The sequence below is a fragment of the Muscardinus avellanarius genome (assembly GCF_963383645.1).
Source record: "Muscardinus avellanarius genome assembly, chromosome: 19".
Classification (NCBI taxonomy): domain Eukaryota; kingdom Metazoa; phylum Chordata; class Mammalia; order Rodentia; family Gliridae; genus Muscardinus; species Muscardinus avellanarius.
Genome location: NC_137805.1, coordinates 13897659 through 13913202, shown reverse-complemented (window position 1 = coordinate 13913202; position 15544 = coordinate 13897659). Strand labels below are relative to the sequence as shown.

Genomic DNA, 15544 nt, shown 5'->3' with positions numbered 1-15544 from the left:
TTGACCTAAGAGTGGAAGTCTGAAAAATACTTCTTAAATAGATCTTTATAGAAACATGTGAGATCAAATAAAGGCCAATTAAAGTGGTTTGAAAAGAATCCAAGCCAGGTATAGCACACACCTGCAACCCCAGTACTTGGGAGGCTGAGACAGAAGGATTGCAGTTTCAAAACCCAACTTAGCAAGCCTCTCAGCAGCTTAGTGAGACCTTGTTAAAAAAAAAAAAAAAGTCAGAAAGAAAGAAAGGAAGGAAGGAGAAAGGGAAGCCGAGCATGGTGGCGCATACTTGTAATCCCAGCATTTGGGAGGCTCAGACAGGAGGATCACAGGTTTGCAGCCAGCCTCAGCTACTAGTGAAGCTCTCCACAACTCAGTGAGACCCTGGTTTTTTTTTGTTTTGTTTTTGGTGGTACTGGGGTTCCTGGAAGCCCTTCTACCTCCGGGCTACACTCCCAGACCTATTTTATATTTTTATTTGGAAACAGGGACTCTTAAAGCCAGCGCGGCTGGCTTCAAACCTGCGCGATCCTCCTGTCTCTGCCTCCCAAGAGCTGGGATTACAAGCATGTGCCACCACGCCCGGCTGAGACCCTGTTTTAAAACAAAGAAAAAAAATAGGACTGGGGGTGTAGCTTGAAGGTAGAATGCCCCTGGGTTCTACCCCCTAGTACTGAAAAAAAAAAAAAAAAAAAAAAGGAAGGAGGAAGGGAGGGAGAGGGCAGAGGGAGGGAGGAAAGATGGGAGCAAGGAAGAAAAAGAACCCAAAAACATGCAGAAGAGGAAGAGGACAAGTAAATGGAAGCATCAACACTCATCATTCCACAAGCAGCAGGAGCAAGGCCCAGCACCCTGCTGGATGCGGGGGCAGAGCTGCGTGTGCCTGCAATGGCTCATGAGGTTTATGAGGTCTGTTCAGAGAAAAGAAAAAGGAAATTAGGTGTCAGTGTCTTCACTACTACCTCTCAGTGCCAGGTGGTTGTGGGTGTCTGTGGAGTCTCAGCTACGGCTCTGAGCACAAGGAGGCAGCCACGACCTATGTGAGGTTAAGAAGAAAGGCTCTGGGCAGAAGGAGCGCCAAGAATGGCGAAGGTGCCTTCCCTCACTGTTCTCTCTTGTACCAACCCCATTAACAGGAACAGATTTCCAGGGAGGAGGATAGCAAGTTAACCATACAATGATACTATTATTCATATCTTCCTTTGAACAAGGACCCAGGTTGCCCCGCCCTGAGTCCTACCTTGTTAAAGTACTGACCTAGGATGCAGAGGATCCCATCAGGCTGAGACTTGCTGCTCTGGGTCAGGATGCTTTGAACCTTGCGGAGTCGGCTGCAGCTGCAACAGGAAACAGAGCAGTTCCCTGAGTGCCTGCAGAGCATGAGGCGGCACGAGGGAGAGGAATGGCCTTCCAGAATGGAAACTGATCCCTGCCTGATTCTAGTATCAGAAGCATTAAATAAATCGGGAAGGCTCCCTTCTGGTCTGTCTTCTTTTTTTGTGTGTGTGTGTGTGGTACTGGGAATGGAAACCAGGAGCATTCTACCTCTGGGCTATACCCCCAGCCCTATTTTCTTTTTTATTTGGGAAGAAAAGGTCTCACTAAGTTGCCGAGAGCCTCACTAAGTTGCTGAGGCTGGCCCTAAACCTGCAATCTTTTGGTCTCCACCTCCCAAATACTGGGATTACAGTTGTATACAATTTATCTGAAGACTAAGTCTGAACTACTAATTACAAACCAGATAGCCAGTGGCCCTGTTGGTCAACCCGGGATGCAGCCAGAGCCCTCTCCTGACCAGTCCTGGAGAAGAATGGAACTAGCAGCAGTCTAAGAACTCCCAAGGCATCTGTCTCTCTGTCTCTCTCTTTTGGATTGAACCCAGAGACATTCTACCTCTGAGCTACACTCCCAGCCTTATTTTGTATTCTTTATTTTGCAACAGGGGTTCACTAAGTTGCGGAGGGCCTAAGTAGCTGAGGCTGGCTGCAAACCTGTGATCCTCCTGTCTCAGCTTCCCAAATACTGGGATTACAAGTGCGCGCCACCACGCCTGGTGACTTCTCATTTTTTTAATGGATTTTCAAGCAAGTGTGTGTGTGTGTGTGTGTGTGTGTGTGTGTGTGTGTGTGTGTGTGTGTGTGTGAGAGAGAGAGAGAGAGACAGAGACAGAGACAGACAGAGACAGACAGAGACAGACAGAGACAGAGACTGAGGACTGAACCCAGAGGCGTGCTGCCTCCACAGCCCTTTTTTGTTGTTGTTTTGAAACAGGGCCTCACTATGTTGCTTAGAGTCTCACTAAGTTGGTGAGGCTGGTCTTGAACCTGCAATCTTCCTGTCTCAGATTCCCATGTACTGGGATTATAGGCATGTGCCAATAAGTCCAGCTTCTTTTTTTGAGGATTGAAGGATGGAACCTAGTGCCTCACACAATTGCTCTAAAACTGAGAAAAGGTCTGTAATGGTTTCAGTTTAGAATATCCCAAGCTGGGTGTGGTGGTACACACTTGTAATCTCAGTACCTGAGAGGCTGAGACAGGAGGATCTAGATTTGTGGCCAGCCTCAGCTACTTAGTGAGGCCCTCTGCAATTTAGTGAGACCCTGTTTCAAAATAAAGAATAAAAAATAGAGCTGGGTGTAGCTTGGAGGTAGAATGTCCCTTGGTTCCATCCCCAGTACTGCAGAAAGAAAGAAAAAAAGAAAGAAAGAAAGAAAGAAAGAAAGAAAGAAAGAAGGAAAAAGAAAAGAATATTCTACCAAAAGCCCATGTGTTGAAAGCACAGTCCCCAGTGCAGGAAGGTGGGGAGCTGGGCTGCTGGCGGTGTGGTCTTGGGGAGTCCATTTGTCCCTAGTCAGCTCCTCTCACTTCCTCTGCTTCTGGCTGCCATGACTTAAATGGCTTTTCTTTTCTCTGCCACACTCCCTGCCACTGCAGTGTGTCTTGGAGCTGGCCAACTGTGGACTGAACCTCTGAAACTGTGAGCTCGAACAAACCTTCCCTTCTTTAAGTTGTGTACTTTGGTCATGAAAAAGGAAAAGCTGACTGTATCAGGTCAAAGCTGCCCACGCTAGTCTCAGAACTTGCGATCCTCCTGACTCAGCCTTCTAAGTAGCTGGAATTACAGGCCTGCACCACACAATAGTTGTGATGATTTTCAAACAAGGATTTCTGCACTGAGTTGTCCCAACTGTAATCCTCCTTATTCTGCCTCAAAAACAAAAATAAACAAAACAAAACCCAGTGAAGATTGGGAATGTAGCTCAGTGGTAACGCACTTGCTTAGCACATACAAGGCCTTGGGTTTGATGCCCAGCATTGAAAAACAAAAGCAATAAATACATGGAAATCAAAAATTAAAGTACAATACCATGTATATCCTCTCAAAAAATTAAATACTTAGATATAAATGTAATAAAACATGTATTGAACTTTCACTCTAAGAACTATAGAACACTGTTGAAAGAAATTAAAGAGCTAGCCAGGAGTTGTGGCACACGCCTAAAATCCTAGTACTTGGAGGCTGAGACAGGAAGATCATAGGTTCAAGAACAGCCTTAGCAAGTAGTGAGACTCTAATCAATCTAGCAAGACCCTGTTTCAAAAAATAATAATACAAAGGGCTGGGGTATCGATTAGAGGTAGACTGTCCCTGGGTTCGATCCCCAATACCACATTTATTAGAACAGCTGAAATGAAAAATAGTGACAAGTCAGACATAGTGACGCACGCTTGCAATCCTATTACTTGGGAGCTGAGACAAGAGGATTGCAGGCTCATGACCAGTCTCGGCTATTAGTGAACCCTCCACAACTTAGTGAGACCCTGTTTCAAAATAAAAAATAAAAAATAGGGCTTGGGGTATATCTCAGAGGGAGAATGCCCCTGGGTTCCAGCCCTCATACTGTTAAAAAAAAAAAAAAAAGAGTGACAATACCAAATGCTGGTGAGGATTTAGAGAAACTACTCCACTCATTTACTTCTAAAAGAAATGACAAAAGACACCAATAAGTTGAACGACAACCTGTGATCGTGGATTGAAAGACTTAATATTGCTAAGTCTGGTGTGATGGCGCATGCCTGTAATTCCAGCATTTGGGAGGTGGAGACAGGAGGATAGCGGTTTGCAGCCAGCCTTAGCTATTTAGTGCGGCCCTTTGCAACTTAGTGAGACCCTGTTTTAAAGAAAAGAATAAAAAATAGGGCTGGGGGTGTAGCTTGGAGGTAGAATGCCTCTGGGTTCCATCTCCAGTACTGCAAAAAAGGGGGGGGGGAGAAAAAGAAAATTGCTAAGCTGTCAAAAGTATTGAAAGCTACTTGGGAGGCTGAGACAGGAGGCTCACAGGTTCGAGGACAGTCTCAGTAATGCCATAAGACTCTCAGCAACCTAGCAAGAACCTGTTTCAAAACAAAAAACAAGTCAGGTGTGGTGAGACACACCTGTAATCCCAGAACTTGGGAGGCTGAGACAAGAGGATCACAGATTCGAAGACAGCTTCAGCTACCTAGTGAGGCCCTCCACAACTTAGTAAGACTCTGTTTCAAAATAAAGGATAAAAAATAGGGCTGGGGGTTCAGCTTGGAGGTAGAATGTCACTGAGTTCAATCCCCATTACCACATACATACCAAAAAATACTGAAAGCAATCGATAGATTCAGTGCATTCTCTAGCAAACCTCAATTGTGGTTTTTTTTTTCTTGCAGAAATAGAAAAATCCCCTCTAAAATTCATATAAGGGACTCCAGTCAACATAATCTTGAAAAAGAGGTTTCACACTTTATGATTTTAAACTTACTATAAAGCTTTAATAATAACACAAAACAGGTGTATTTCCTGGAATAAAGTATATAAACTAATGAAACAGAAGAGAGAACCCCCAAATAAATCCTCATATGTGGTCAAATGAGTTTTTTATTTTTTAGAGGTACTAGAGATTGAACCCAGGGCGTTCTACCACTGAGCTGCATCCCAGCCTATTTACCTACTTATTTTATTTATTTATTTGTTTGTTTATTTATTTTGCAGGTCTGGAGATGGAACCCAGGGACATTTGACCTCCAAGCTATACCCTCAGCCCTATTTTTTATTCTTATTTTGAAACAGAGTCTCACTAAGTTGAGGAGGGCCTCACTAAGTTGCTGAGGCTGTCCACGAACCACAATCCTCCTGTCTCAGCCTCTCAAATGCTGGGATTACAAATGTGTGCCACCATGCCCGGCTTATCTTATTTTTTCACGGTACTTTGGCTGGAACCCAGGGGCATTCTACCACTGAGCTACACCCCCAGCCCTATTTTTTTATTCTTTATTTTGAAACAGGATCTTACTCAGTTGTAAGGGACCTCACTAAGTAGCTGAGGCTGTCCATGAACTGCGATCATCCTGTCTCGGCCTCCCAAATGCTGGGATTTCGGGGTGAGCCACCACACCCGGCTTATTTACTTACTTACTGAGGTTGTGCTGGGGATGGAACCCAGGGCCTGGCTTAAGCTAGGCAAGTGCTCCACCACAGCGACATCCTCTGCCCTTTATTTTTTATTTCACGTATTTATTAGGTACTGAGGATTAAACATAGGGGCATTCTACCTCTGAGATATACCCCAGTCCTTTTTATACTTCCTACCATGGCCTCACTAAGTTGCTGAGGCTGGCCTCAAACCTGCAATCCCAATCCTCCTGTTTCAGCCTCCCAGGTACTAGGATTACAGGCATGTGCCACCATACCTGGCATTTTCTGTAGGTTTAAATATTTTCACATAATAAAATATTCATTGCGTGAATAATTATTATAATATTTGGGAGGAAGGGATCATGTGGAACAACTAAAGCTTTAGAAGCAGCAGGACAAAAATAGTAAGACAACCAGAAGAATTTTAAAAAATGCTTTTCCTTGGGAAATGATGATTACCTGCCCTCTCCAGTTTTTTATGTTTAACAGAAGACTGACTTTGCAATCATTCTCTGCACTAGAAATATTAAATGGAACTGGTCCTCTGGCCACTTCCCAAACATCCAGGCAGTACACTGACTGCCAAGGTTACCAAGAGATCTCTGGTTTTCAAACTTGCAAACAGCCAGTGACAGAAACATGAACACATCATGTGACCAAGAAACAAGCGGCTCCCCAGCCCCTGCAGAAAGCCCAGACAAAGCCCCAAACAGTCCTTTTTCCATGTATCTTAGCCAGACAAGTGGGAGCACATAAAATGTAGACAGACCTCCCTCCCTCCCGGAGCGGAGCAGCCTCATTAGTGTTTCTTGTTTTCTTATCAAATGCGTAGAACTAAACTTTTTTTCCCCTTTATACATTTTCTTGCTTCCCAAATTTAATTTTTAAAACAGATCATAGCCCATTATTTGTTAGTGAACCATGAAATATGTCACTTACTAAATTATTTACCTTTTAACTAAAGAAAAATTTTAACCCCTGGTACATACAAAGAACACCATAGTCACTTAAATTCCAGCACAAACAACCGATGACAGTTAACATCTTGGCACATTTGCTGTTAGTTATATTACTCCTTTCTGTAGTCATATATGTGATCAATTATCCTTTTTTGAGGATAAATGGAATATTATATGAAAAAACTAAAGTCGTCATTAATCCTTATCCCAGAGGTCACCACTATGAGAGTGTGTTGTGCATATCCAACCAGTCTTTTTTTTTTTTTAATCAAAACGATCAAACATACACCACACTTCAGCAAGCACTCAGGTTACAAGCGTGTGTCACCATGCCTGGCTTCCTTTAATCTTCTGGTGGAGTCCCACTTGGAGCATGTGCTGTTGCCTGTACAGTCTGATCTAATATTTGGGTCACTATTTGATCCAGTTACCTATTCTTGCAACAATATTACTCTTTAAAAAATAATCAGCTAGCTGGGCATGGTGGTGCAAGCTTGTAATCCCTGCACTTGGGAGGCTGAGAAAGGAGGATTGCACAGGTTCAAAGCCAGCCTCAGCTACTTAGTGAGGCTCTCAGCAACTTAGCAAGACCCTGTTTCCAAATAAAATATAAAATAGGTCTGGGAGTGTAGCCCAGAGGTAGAAGACCACTGGGTTCATCCCCAGTACCACCAAAAAACAAAAACAAAAACAAAAAACAAAAACCTTGTATGGTATATCAGCACTTGAACTTTCTAGTATATGGATTTTTTTTTATAGTTGATAGGACAAGTCCTTCTATTATTACTTCAAAGATCTTCATGATTTCATGAGGCTGAGACAGGAGGATTGCAGGTTCAAAGCCAGCCTTAGCAACTTAATGAGACCCTGCCTCCAGATAAAAAGCTCGGAGATAGAAAGCCAATGGGTTCAGTCCTCAGCAACACACACACACACACACACACACACACACACACACACACACACACACGGCTTTTACTGAAGTTTCTCTTCAAGAAGTATAAAAGCCGAGCGTGGTGGTGCACGCATGTAATCCAGCATTTGGGAGGCTGGGCTGCAGTTCACGGATGGCCTCTGCTGCTTTAGTGAAGCCCTTTGTCACTCAGTGAGATTCTGTTTCAAAATAAAGAATAAAAAGGAGGGCTGAAGGGCCTCTCAGAGGCAGAATGCCTCTAGGTTCCATCCCCAGTACCGCAAAAAAATATATAAATAAAAAAAGAAGTATAAAATCAGCTTGTCAAATTTCACAAACATCTGTTGAGGATTTACGTTGTAATCACACTGGACTGGGCGTACTGAGCTCCACACTGGCCACAGCTCCCATCACCACTCACCCAGGGCAGGCCAGGTAGCTCGAGTCCTTTCCACAGACTTCTGTTTTAGGACTAGATGAGAAATGGCCTCTAGGGTCATAGCATGAGGAGAATGGTTTGTGGACATGATCGCCACCTTCCCTATGTAGGGAAGGCATCTTCCTAGGGGAAAAGATGCAGCCAGGTCATGAGCAGTGGGAACGAGACAGGACGGAAGCAAGCCGTCCTGAGCAGCCTTGGCTCCCCTGGCTGAGGCCTAGGTTCCTGGAGTGCAGCTCTGCCAACATGTCTCCCCACTGGCCTCCAGGCCCAGAAAAACCAAAGCATTCCTTTTTTTTTTTTTTAACTTAAATCCTTTGAGATGAGTTTTTGTCATTTGCTGGTGTCATTTTTTCTTATTTTCTTTTGTGATGCTGGGGATCAAACCCAGGGCCTCGCACACAGGCATACGCTCTACCACTGAGCTGTATGTATCTCCAGCCAGTTTTTGTTATCTGCAAAATAAAACATTATTCTTAATACAAAAATCAATCCTGTGGGATGTTTAGGGTTGAAGTATCCTGATTTCTACTACTTATTTTGAAAAGCATTAAAAAACAGAATGAAGATAAGGATGGATACGTGATAAGGTGAATATAACAAATACAGTAAGTATGGACTCTGGGTACGGGTATACATGAATGGTCACTGAGCGATTCTTTGAACTTTTCTATGTATGTTGGAGATGTGCCTCAGTGGTAAAGTGCTAACTGCAAAGCTCTGGGATCAAAACCCAGTACTGGAAAAATAAAAAGAATTCTGACATTAAAGCAGTAGTTATTTATTTCTCTTTGCAAAACTAGAAATTTGGAGAAGAGGCAAGATATACAGCAATAAAGACTATCTCCTACTGATATCTTTGCTAGAACAACAACCTCTGTTGGAAAAAGTAAAGCTACTGCTGCTGCTACCGGGGCCACTAACTATAAAGTGTTTCACACTGAAGGGACGTACACACATATACGACTGGGCTGGCATCAGTCAACTATTTGAGGACTTTAATTTTCTCCCAGAATTTTCATGCAGCTCACCAGAGTCATTTCTAACCCAAGGAAATAGAATTCATTCCACAGTCACCTCCCCTTGGTAAAAACAACTGATTGCTTAATCTGTATCCAGTCTTCCCTTCTTTTTTTACTAGTAGTAGTTCAGTTTTATTTTTGAGTAGCACCTGGTACTATTCTTTGGCCTGTAGAGCTGACCAATGAGACATATAGAAAGGTCATTACAAGCGCACGCTTGTAATCCCAGCATTCCAGAGGCTGAGACCGGAAGATCGCGGTTCACAGACAGCCTCAGCTACTTAGTGAGGCCCTCTGCAACTCAGTGAGACCCAGTTTCAAAATAAAGAATAGCCAGACGTGGTGGTGCACGCTTTTAATCCCAGCTTTTGGGAGACTGAGACAGGAGGATCGCGGCTTGCGGACAGCCTTAGCTACTTAGTGAGACCCTGTTTCAAAATAAAGAATAAAAAAATAGGGCAGGAGATGTAGCTTGGAGGTCAAATGCCCCTGGGTTCCATCCCCAGACCCGCAAAAATAAATAAATAAATAAATAAATAAATAAATAAATAAATAAATAAATAAATAATAGGGCAGGGGGTGTAGCTCGGAGGTCAAATGCCCCTGGGTTCTATCCTCAGACCTGCAATAAATAAAAATAAAAATAAAAACAGGGTCTCACTAAGTTGTGGTGGCCCTCATTAAGTAGCTGAGGCAGGCCAAGAACCTGCAATCCTCCTTTCTCACCCTCTCAAGTACTGGGATTACAAGCATGTGCCACCATACCTGGCTTTAACATTCTTTTTAGAAGGAATTTAAACTCTAAAAGGTGTACTCATTGGATAAGAAAATTTGAAATCCTTGTTTAGATGAATAACAGAAATATAGGATATGCCATCTCAAATTCTAAATATTCTTGCTTTCCTATGGAATACAGTTTTTTATTTGTTTTGATAGATCCTGTATCCTAATTTGTGTGGTGTTATTCTTTTGGGCACAGTATAGTGCCTAAGTAAATTACTGTAAAGTAAGGTAGGTGTGTGTGTGTGTGTGTGTGTGTGTGTGTGTGTGTGTGTGTGTTGCATTATGGGGATGGAACCCAGGGGCATTCTACCTCTGAGAGAAACCTCCTACCCTATCTTTTATTCTTAATTTTTGAAATAGGGTCTCACTGAGTTGCAGAGGGCCTCACTAAGTAGCTGAGGCTGACCGCAAACCTGGATCCTCCTGTCTCAGCCTCCAAATGCTGGACTACAAGCCTGCACCACCAGGCCCTGCAAGTTATATATTTTTAATAAGAACATTATCTTTAAAAACGATTTCCAGCCGAGCGTGGTGGTGCATGCTTGCCGCCTGGCTATGCTGTGTACCATTGATGCCATGACGCTCACTAAACAACAACCAGAGTTACTATCATCCCAGGCACATATGAAAAGGCAGGTAGCTACATCTCTAGCTCTGGGGCAGGAATAAAGCTAGAAAAGCTTAGACAAGCATAGCCTTCTGCTTCTACGGGAACTACAGCAAGTCTCCTTGGGCAGCATCTAAGCAAGCCTATTACAGGCTGCACTGCTGCATTTTCAGACAGTCAGTCTTGCTTTGCATTCGGGGTTTTCTTAAGGTAGAGATCATCTGCACTACATTTACTACTTCTGTACATCTGTAAATCCAAAAGGATTTATTGACAGCTGGCTAATACATGTCACCTGCAGAGAGAACTGAGCTCTGGGGCTTTAGTGTTCTCAGCAGAGCATCCCTCTCACGAGTCGCTTTCTAACTACCTCGTCCACAACTCTACTGCTCATTCTCCAGATGCCCATGAAGTTGGAGAGAGTCCGCATCTTCATTTGCAATTATGTTCTATGCATTCAATAAACAGCTGGTGCGAGCAGTGCTTCACAGACGCTCTCACTCGTTCAGTTATTTGGTGAGAATCGATTATGTGCTGGACCCTGCTCTACGCAAGCACCAGGGGGAGCAATATGAAAGATGGAAATCAAAAATGATCTCATCCTTTGGCAACTTCAGAGGTAACAAAGAAGGTCCTTCTCACGAGTCCCTGATAAACAAGAAATCCCATTTGTACATGGACAGAAAAGCCCCAGCACAGGAACCCTAATCAGACGGTCACTAGACCACATCCTCCAGCAGCTTCTTCATGAGATGTGCTCGGGATGTCAGGTTTTAAGATGCCGCAAGCATAAAATGTCTTTATTTTTTTCTCACACCTGAGAGATTGGCTAGATTCAGAATTCTGGTGGGAATCTATTTTCCTCGTCCTACCTATGTGGTTCGTAGGTGTTCTTTACATTAGATAGTGCTCGAAAATCTCCTGATGCTTTGCCATGGCATGGATTTTTCTCCCCCAGTGCTGAGGATTGAACTCAGGGCCTCACACATTCTAGGTACGTGCTCTACAACTGCGCTACACACTTCTCAAATAAAAACATTAAAAAGACTGCAACTGTAGCTCAGTGGTAGAACACTCACAGGTTCAATCCCAGGTGCTGCAAAAGAAAGAAAATTCTAACCACAAATGCCAAATGACCACTTGGCATTCTTGTCAATCCTAAAGTATTTCCTTACTCAACTTATTCTTCCTCTCTATCTCCCCCCCCCCCACCTGGCAGTATTGGGGATTGAACTGAGAGGCATTCTACCTTCAAGCTACAACCCTAGCCCTATTTTTTATCCTTATTTTGAAACAGGGTCTCACTAGGTTGATGAGAGTCTCACTACTTGCTAAGGCTGGCCTTGAACACCTTTGTCCTTAAACTCCCAATACTGTCCCCACTTTACACTTGTGGCTGAAGACCTTCCTTCTTGTTTACCTGGAAACACAGAAGCAATCAGAAGGGAACTTGACATTTTTCCAACACAGGGCTACCAACACACTGGCATGTGGGTCCACAGACTCTGCCCACTGAACTGTACACACTGCTCACATCAAGCTTGAGGCCAACATTTGTTTACAAGTTCCTATTCCCTCTTACCCACGCAAGGGCTTCACTCCTGCAAGTATCCCTTCTCCCTACCTAACCATCAATTTTCCTCTCCCTACTGCATCATTCTCAGGAACTTACAGACAAGCTATGATGTCTACCTACCTAAAAACACAAAGAACACCTCCTGACGTTCACGCTACAGCCCCCATTCTGCTCTCCCTACAGTCCTTGAAAGAGTGACAAATCCTCACTTGTCTTCGATTCTTCTCTCATTTTCTCTTGAACCCACTATACCAAAACTGTTCTTCTCAAGTCACCAGTAACCTCCACATCGTCAAATCTAAGAGTATTCTTGGACCTCATCAAACATGAACAGTAGCATTTGGTCCAGTGTGATGGTACACTTCTGTAATCCTAGTATTTGGGAGGCTGAGACAGGAGGCTTGAAGGTTTGCAGCCAGCCTCAGCTACCTAGTGAGGCCCTCTGCAACTTAGTGAGACCCTGTTTCAAAATAAAGAATAAAAAATAGGGCTGGGATGCTCCAAGGTTCAATTCCTGGTAAAACACACACACACACACACACACACACATACACACACACACAGCCAGCTGGGTGTGGGGGTGCAGAGTTGTAATCTCAGTACTTGGGAGGCTGAGACAGGAGGATTGAAGGTTCGTGGCCAGCCTCAGCTACTTAGTGAGGCCCTCTGCAACTTAGTAAGACCTGTTTAAAAATAAAAAATAAGGACTTCCGGGAAGATGGTGACAGAGGAAAGCGGGGCTTACAAGCCCCGCTAACAACCAATCTCTATTACCACAAAATCAGCGCCTTTCATAGCCAGAAAACACCATCAACAGAGACACAAAAAATGTAATTACAAGGGACAGAGAAAAAGAGGGCTGGAAAAACAAGACACCAGAAACCAGACCTCAGTGCTGCAGCCGGAGCTGCAGCGTGGAGCAGCGGGCGCCATCTTATTTTGCAGCACCAGGCTCCAGAGAGGAAGGGAACTCCTAACAGAGCTCAGAACCACAGAGGAGATACGCTGGCCTCACGTCCGGCAGCAGCGCCTTACTGCTGGCGGCAGCGGCGAGCTCACCGGTTGGCTCTAGACCAACGCACTCAACAGCCCACCAGGCTCCAGAGAGGAACGGCGGACAGCGAGCCGAGGTGAGCCGCTGCGGAACAGCCGGGCGGGATTCGGCAGATTTCTCAGTTCAGGGAGCATCTAAAGCTCCCAGGGGCTGGGCTCAGTACACCTTGCAGGGACTCAGAGCAGAGCTCAAAACCAGAGAAGAAATACACCAGCCTCACGGCCGAGGGCGTGGCAGTGGCGCCATCTTGCCACCGGCGGCGGCAGCAGCAGCGAATTCACTGAGTCCACTACAGCTCCATCAGTGCATTCAACAACAGTGAGTCAAATTGCGGGCCCTGGAGGAGAAATCCCAGTACTGACTCCCAGGGACTTGACCCAGTGGGGGATTGGCGGTGGCAGAGATATCACACCATAGGAGAATGCCCAACTTGGCACCCCCCATGGTCTAAAGCAGCCTCGATTGACTCCCTGGGTCTGAGACTCTGCCATACAACCCAGTAAAGGAGTAGTGGGGACCGAGATACCACAGACTCGAGATCCAGAGCACCTTAAGTGAAGTCATAGTGACCTAAGGGAAGAACCCAGAGAAGACACAAACTTCCTAAATCATGGGAAAGAGGAATAACACTGGAGCAATGAATGCCCACAACCCCACAACATCAGAACCTGATAAAACAGAAATTCAGAGATTTCTAGAAGATCAAATCAGGAAAATAACTGTAGAAATAATAGAAGTGTTTCAAAAAGAATTCAGAGATAGTCAAAAAGAGATAAAGGATGCAATTAATGAAGTAAAGGCCTCAATTCAAAGTACAAACAACCAACTAGACCACATGGAGAAGAGAATCTTGATCTTAGAAGAAGATCATTCAAAAAGTGAACGCATAGTTTCTAATTTAGAAAAAAAAATCCGACAGCAGGAATCTGACATTAAAGAAATATGGGCCCATTTTAAGAGAGCTAACCTAAGAATAATTGGAATAGAAGAGGGAAAAGAAGGTGAAACCAAAGGGATAAGTAATATCTTCAAAGAAATAATAGCAGAAAATTTTCAAAATATAGAGCAAGAGGTCGATACACAGGTTCAGGAAACTTATAGAACTCCCTTTAGACAGGATCGGAGGAGAGGATCCCCACGCCACATGATTGTCAAAATGACCACTGTGGAAGCCAAGCAGAGAATCTTAAAGGCAACAAAAACAAAGGGCCAAGTGACATTCAGAGGCAAACCAATTAGAATCACTCCAGACTTCCCAAACCAAGTCATGAGAGCCAGAAGGGCTTGGAGTAACATATTCCAAACTCTGAAAGAAAACAACTTCCAGCCAAAAATTTCCTACCCAGCAAAACTTTCTATCAAATTAGATGGAGAAATAAGAAGCTTCCATGACAAACAGAAACTGAAGGAATTTATGTCTTCAAAACCAGCACTAGAGAAAATACTCAAAGAGATTAACTACAAAGAAGAAATAGGTAACACACACCAGAACCAGAGAAACAAGATTTTCCATCCAACAGACAACTAAGATTGGTTATCTGTGGAGATTCATTATTTATGTTAGTCTTTTACCTATCTCTAAATTGTATTGTATGCTTTTATTGTTGCTAATTTTTAGGATTTCTAGTTGGAATACTAATATACCTTCAGATATAGCATTGGAAATATTTTATCCCATTCTATCGGTAACTTTTAACTCGGTTTACATTGTCTTTGGATATACAATATTTTTTTTTTATTTTTTAGGGAGTTTGTTTACCCATTTGTTGCCTGTGCCATTGAAATCATATCCAAGAAATCACTGCCAATTTCAATGTTGTGAGGTTTTATGACCCAGATTTTCTTCTAAAAGTTTACAGTCTTAAGATTTATTTTTAGGTCTTTTATATATTTTGAGTCAATATTTGTATATGGTGTTAGGTAAGGGTCGGTCCGATTTTATTCTTTTTCATGTAATTATTATTTTTCAACAATATTTAGTTAAAAGATAATTATTTCCTCCACCAAATGTTCGTGGAAACCTTGTCAAAAATAACTTGACAATATAGGGAAGAATTTTATCTCTAGGCTTTTATTTAACTCCAATGGTTTATATCTCTGCCTTTAGAACAGTACTACACTGTTTCAATTATTGTAGCTTTATATGGTTTGAAATCAGAAAATATATACCTTCTAGCTTTGTTCTTTTTTGAGATCATTTTGGGTATCTAGAGTCCATATTCCATATTAGGATAGATTTTTTGTGAAAAATAAATAAATAAATATATGATAGTTTCACCTTAAAAAAGAAAAAGAAAGAAATATTCTCTGGTAAGAAAGCAAAAAGAAATATTAAAATGTTATCCTTAAGTCATCAAAAGCTTGGTATCAGACAAATGAAACTGTTATGTGAGATTATCAACGTTAATATTGGATAAATTGCTATAATATTAGATGTCAACCACTAAGCCAAGCATGGGAAGGAGGGATGGGGAGGGAACGGGGTGGGGATCGGGTAGGGACTAACTGGGTGATGTGTGCATGTATGTCTACAAAAGTATTATTTTTATCCCATTATGATGTATGAATACAGTGCACCAATAAAATAAATTAAAAATAATAAAAATAATAAAAATAAAAATAAAAAATAAGCCAGGGGTGGTGGCACACCCTTGTAATCCCAGCACTTGGGAGGCTGAGACAGGAGGATCACTCAGGTTCAAAGCCAGCCTCAACTACTTAGTGAGGCTCTTAGCAACTTAGTGAG

General features: G+C 43.0%; 1 protein-coding gene across 1 annotated transcript in view; it reads right to left on the bottom strand.

Annotated features, from left to right (window-relative positions):
* The window catches only part of DNAAF9 (dynein axonemal assembly factor 9), a gene marked incomplete at both ends in the record, with an annotated part of 124811 nt that overhangs the window by 101934 nt on the left and 7333 nt on the right, over nt 1-15544 (bottom strand). The window contains one exon of the mRNA XM_080716014.1: nt 1255-1334. Within this exon, the coding sequence (XP_080572140.1) occupies nt 1255-1334 (80 nt within the window). The remainder of the gene's footprint in view (nt 1-1254; nt 1335-15544) is intronic.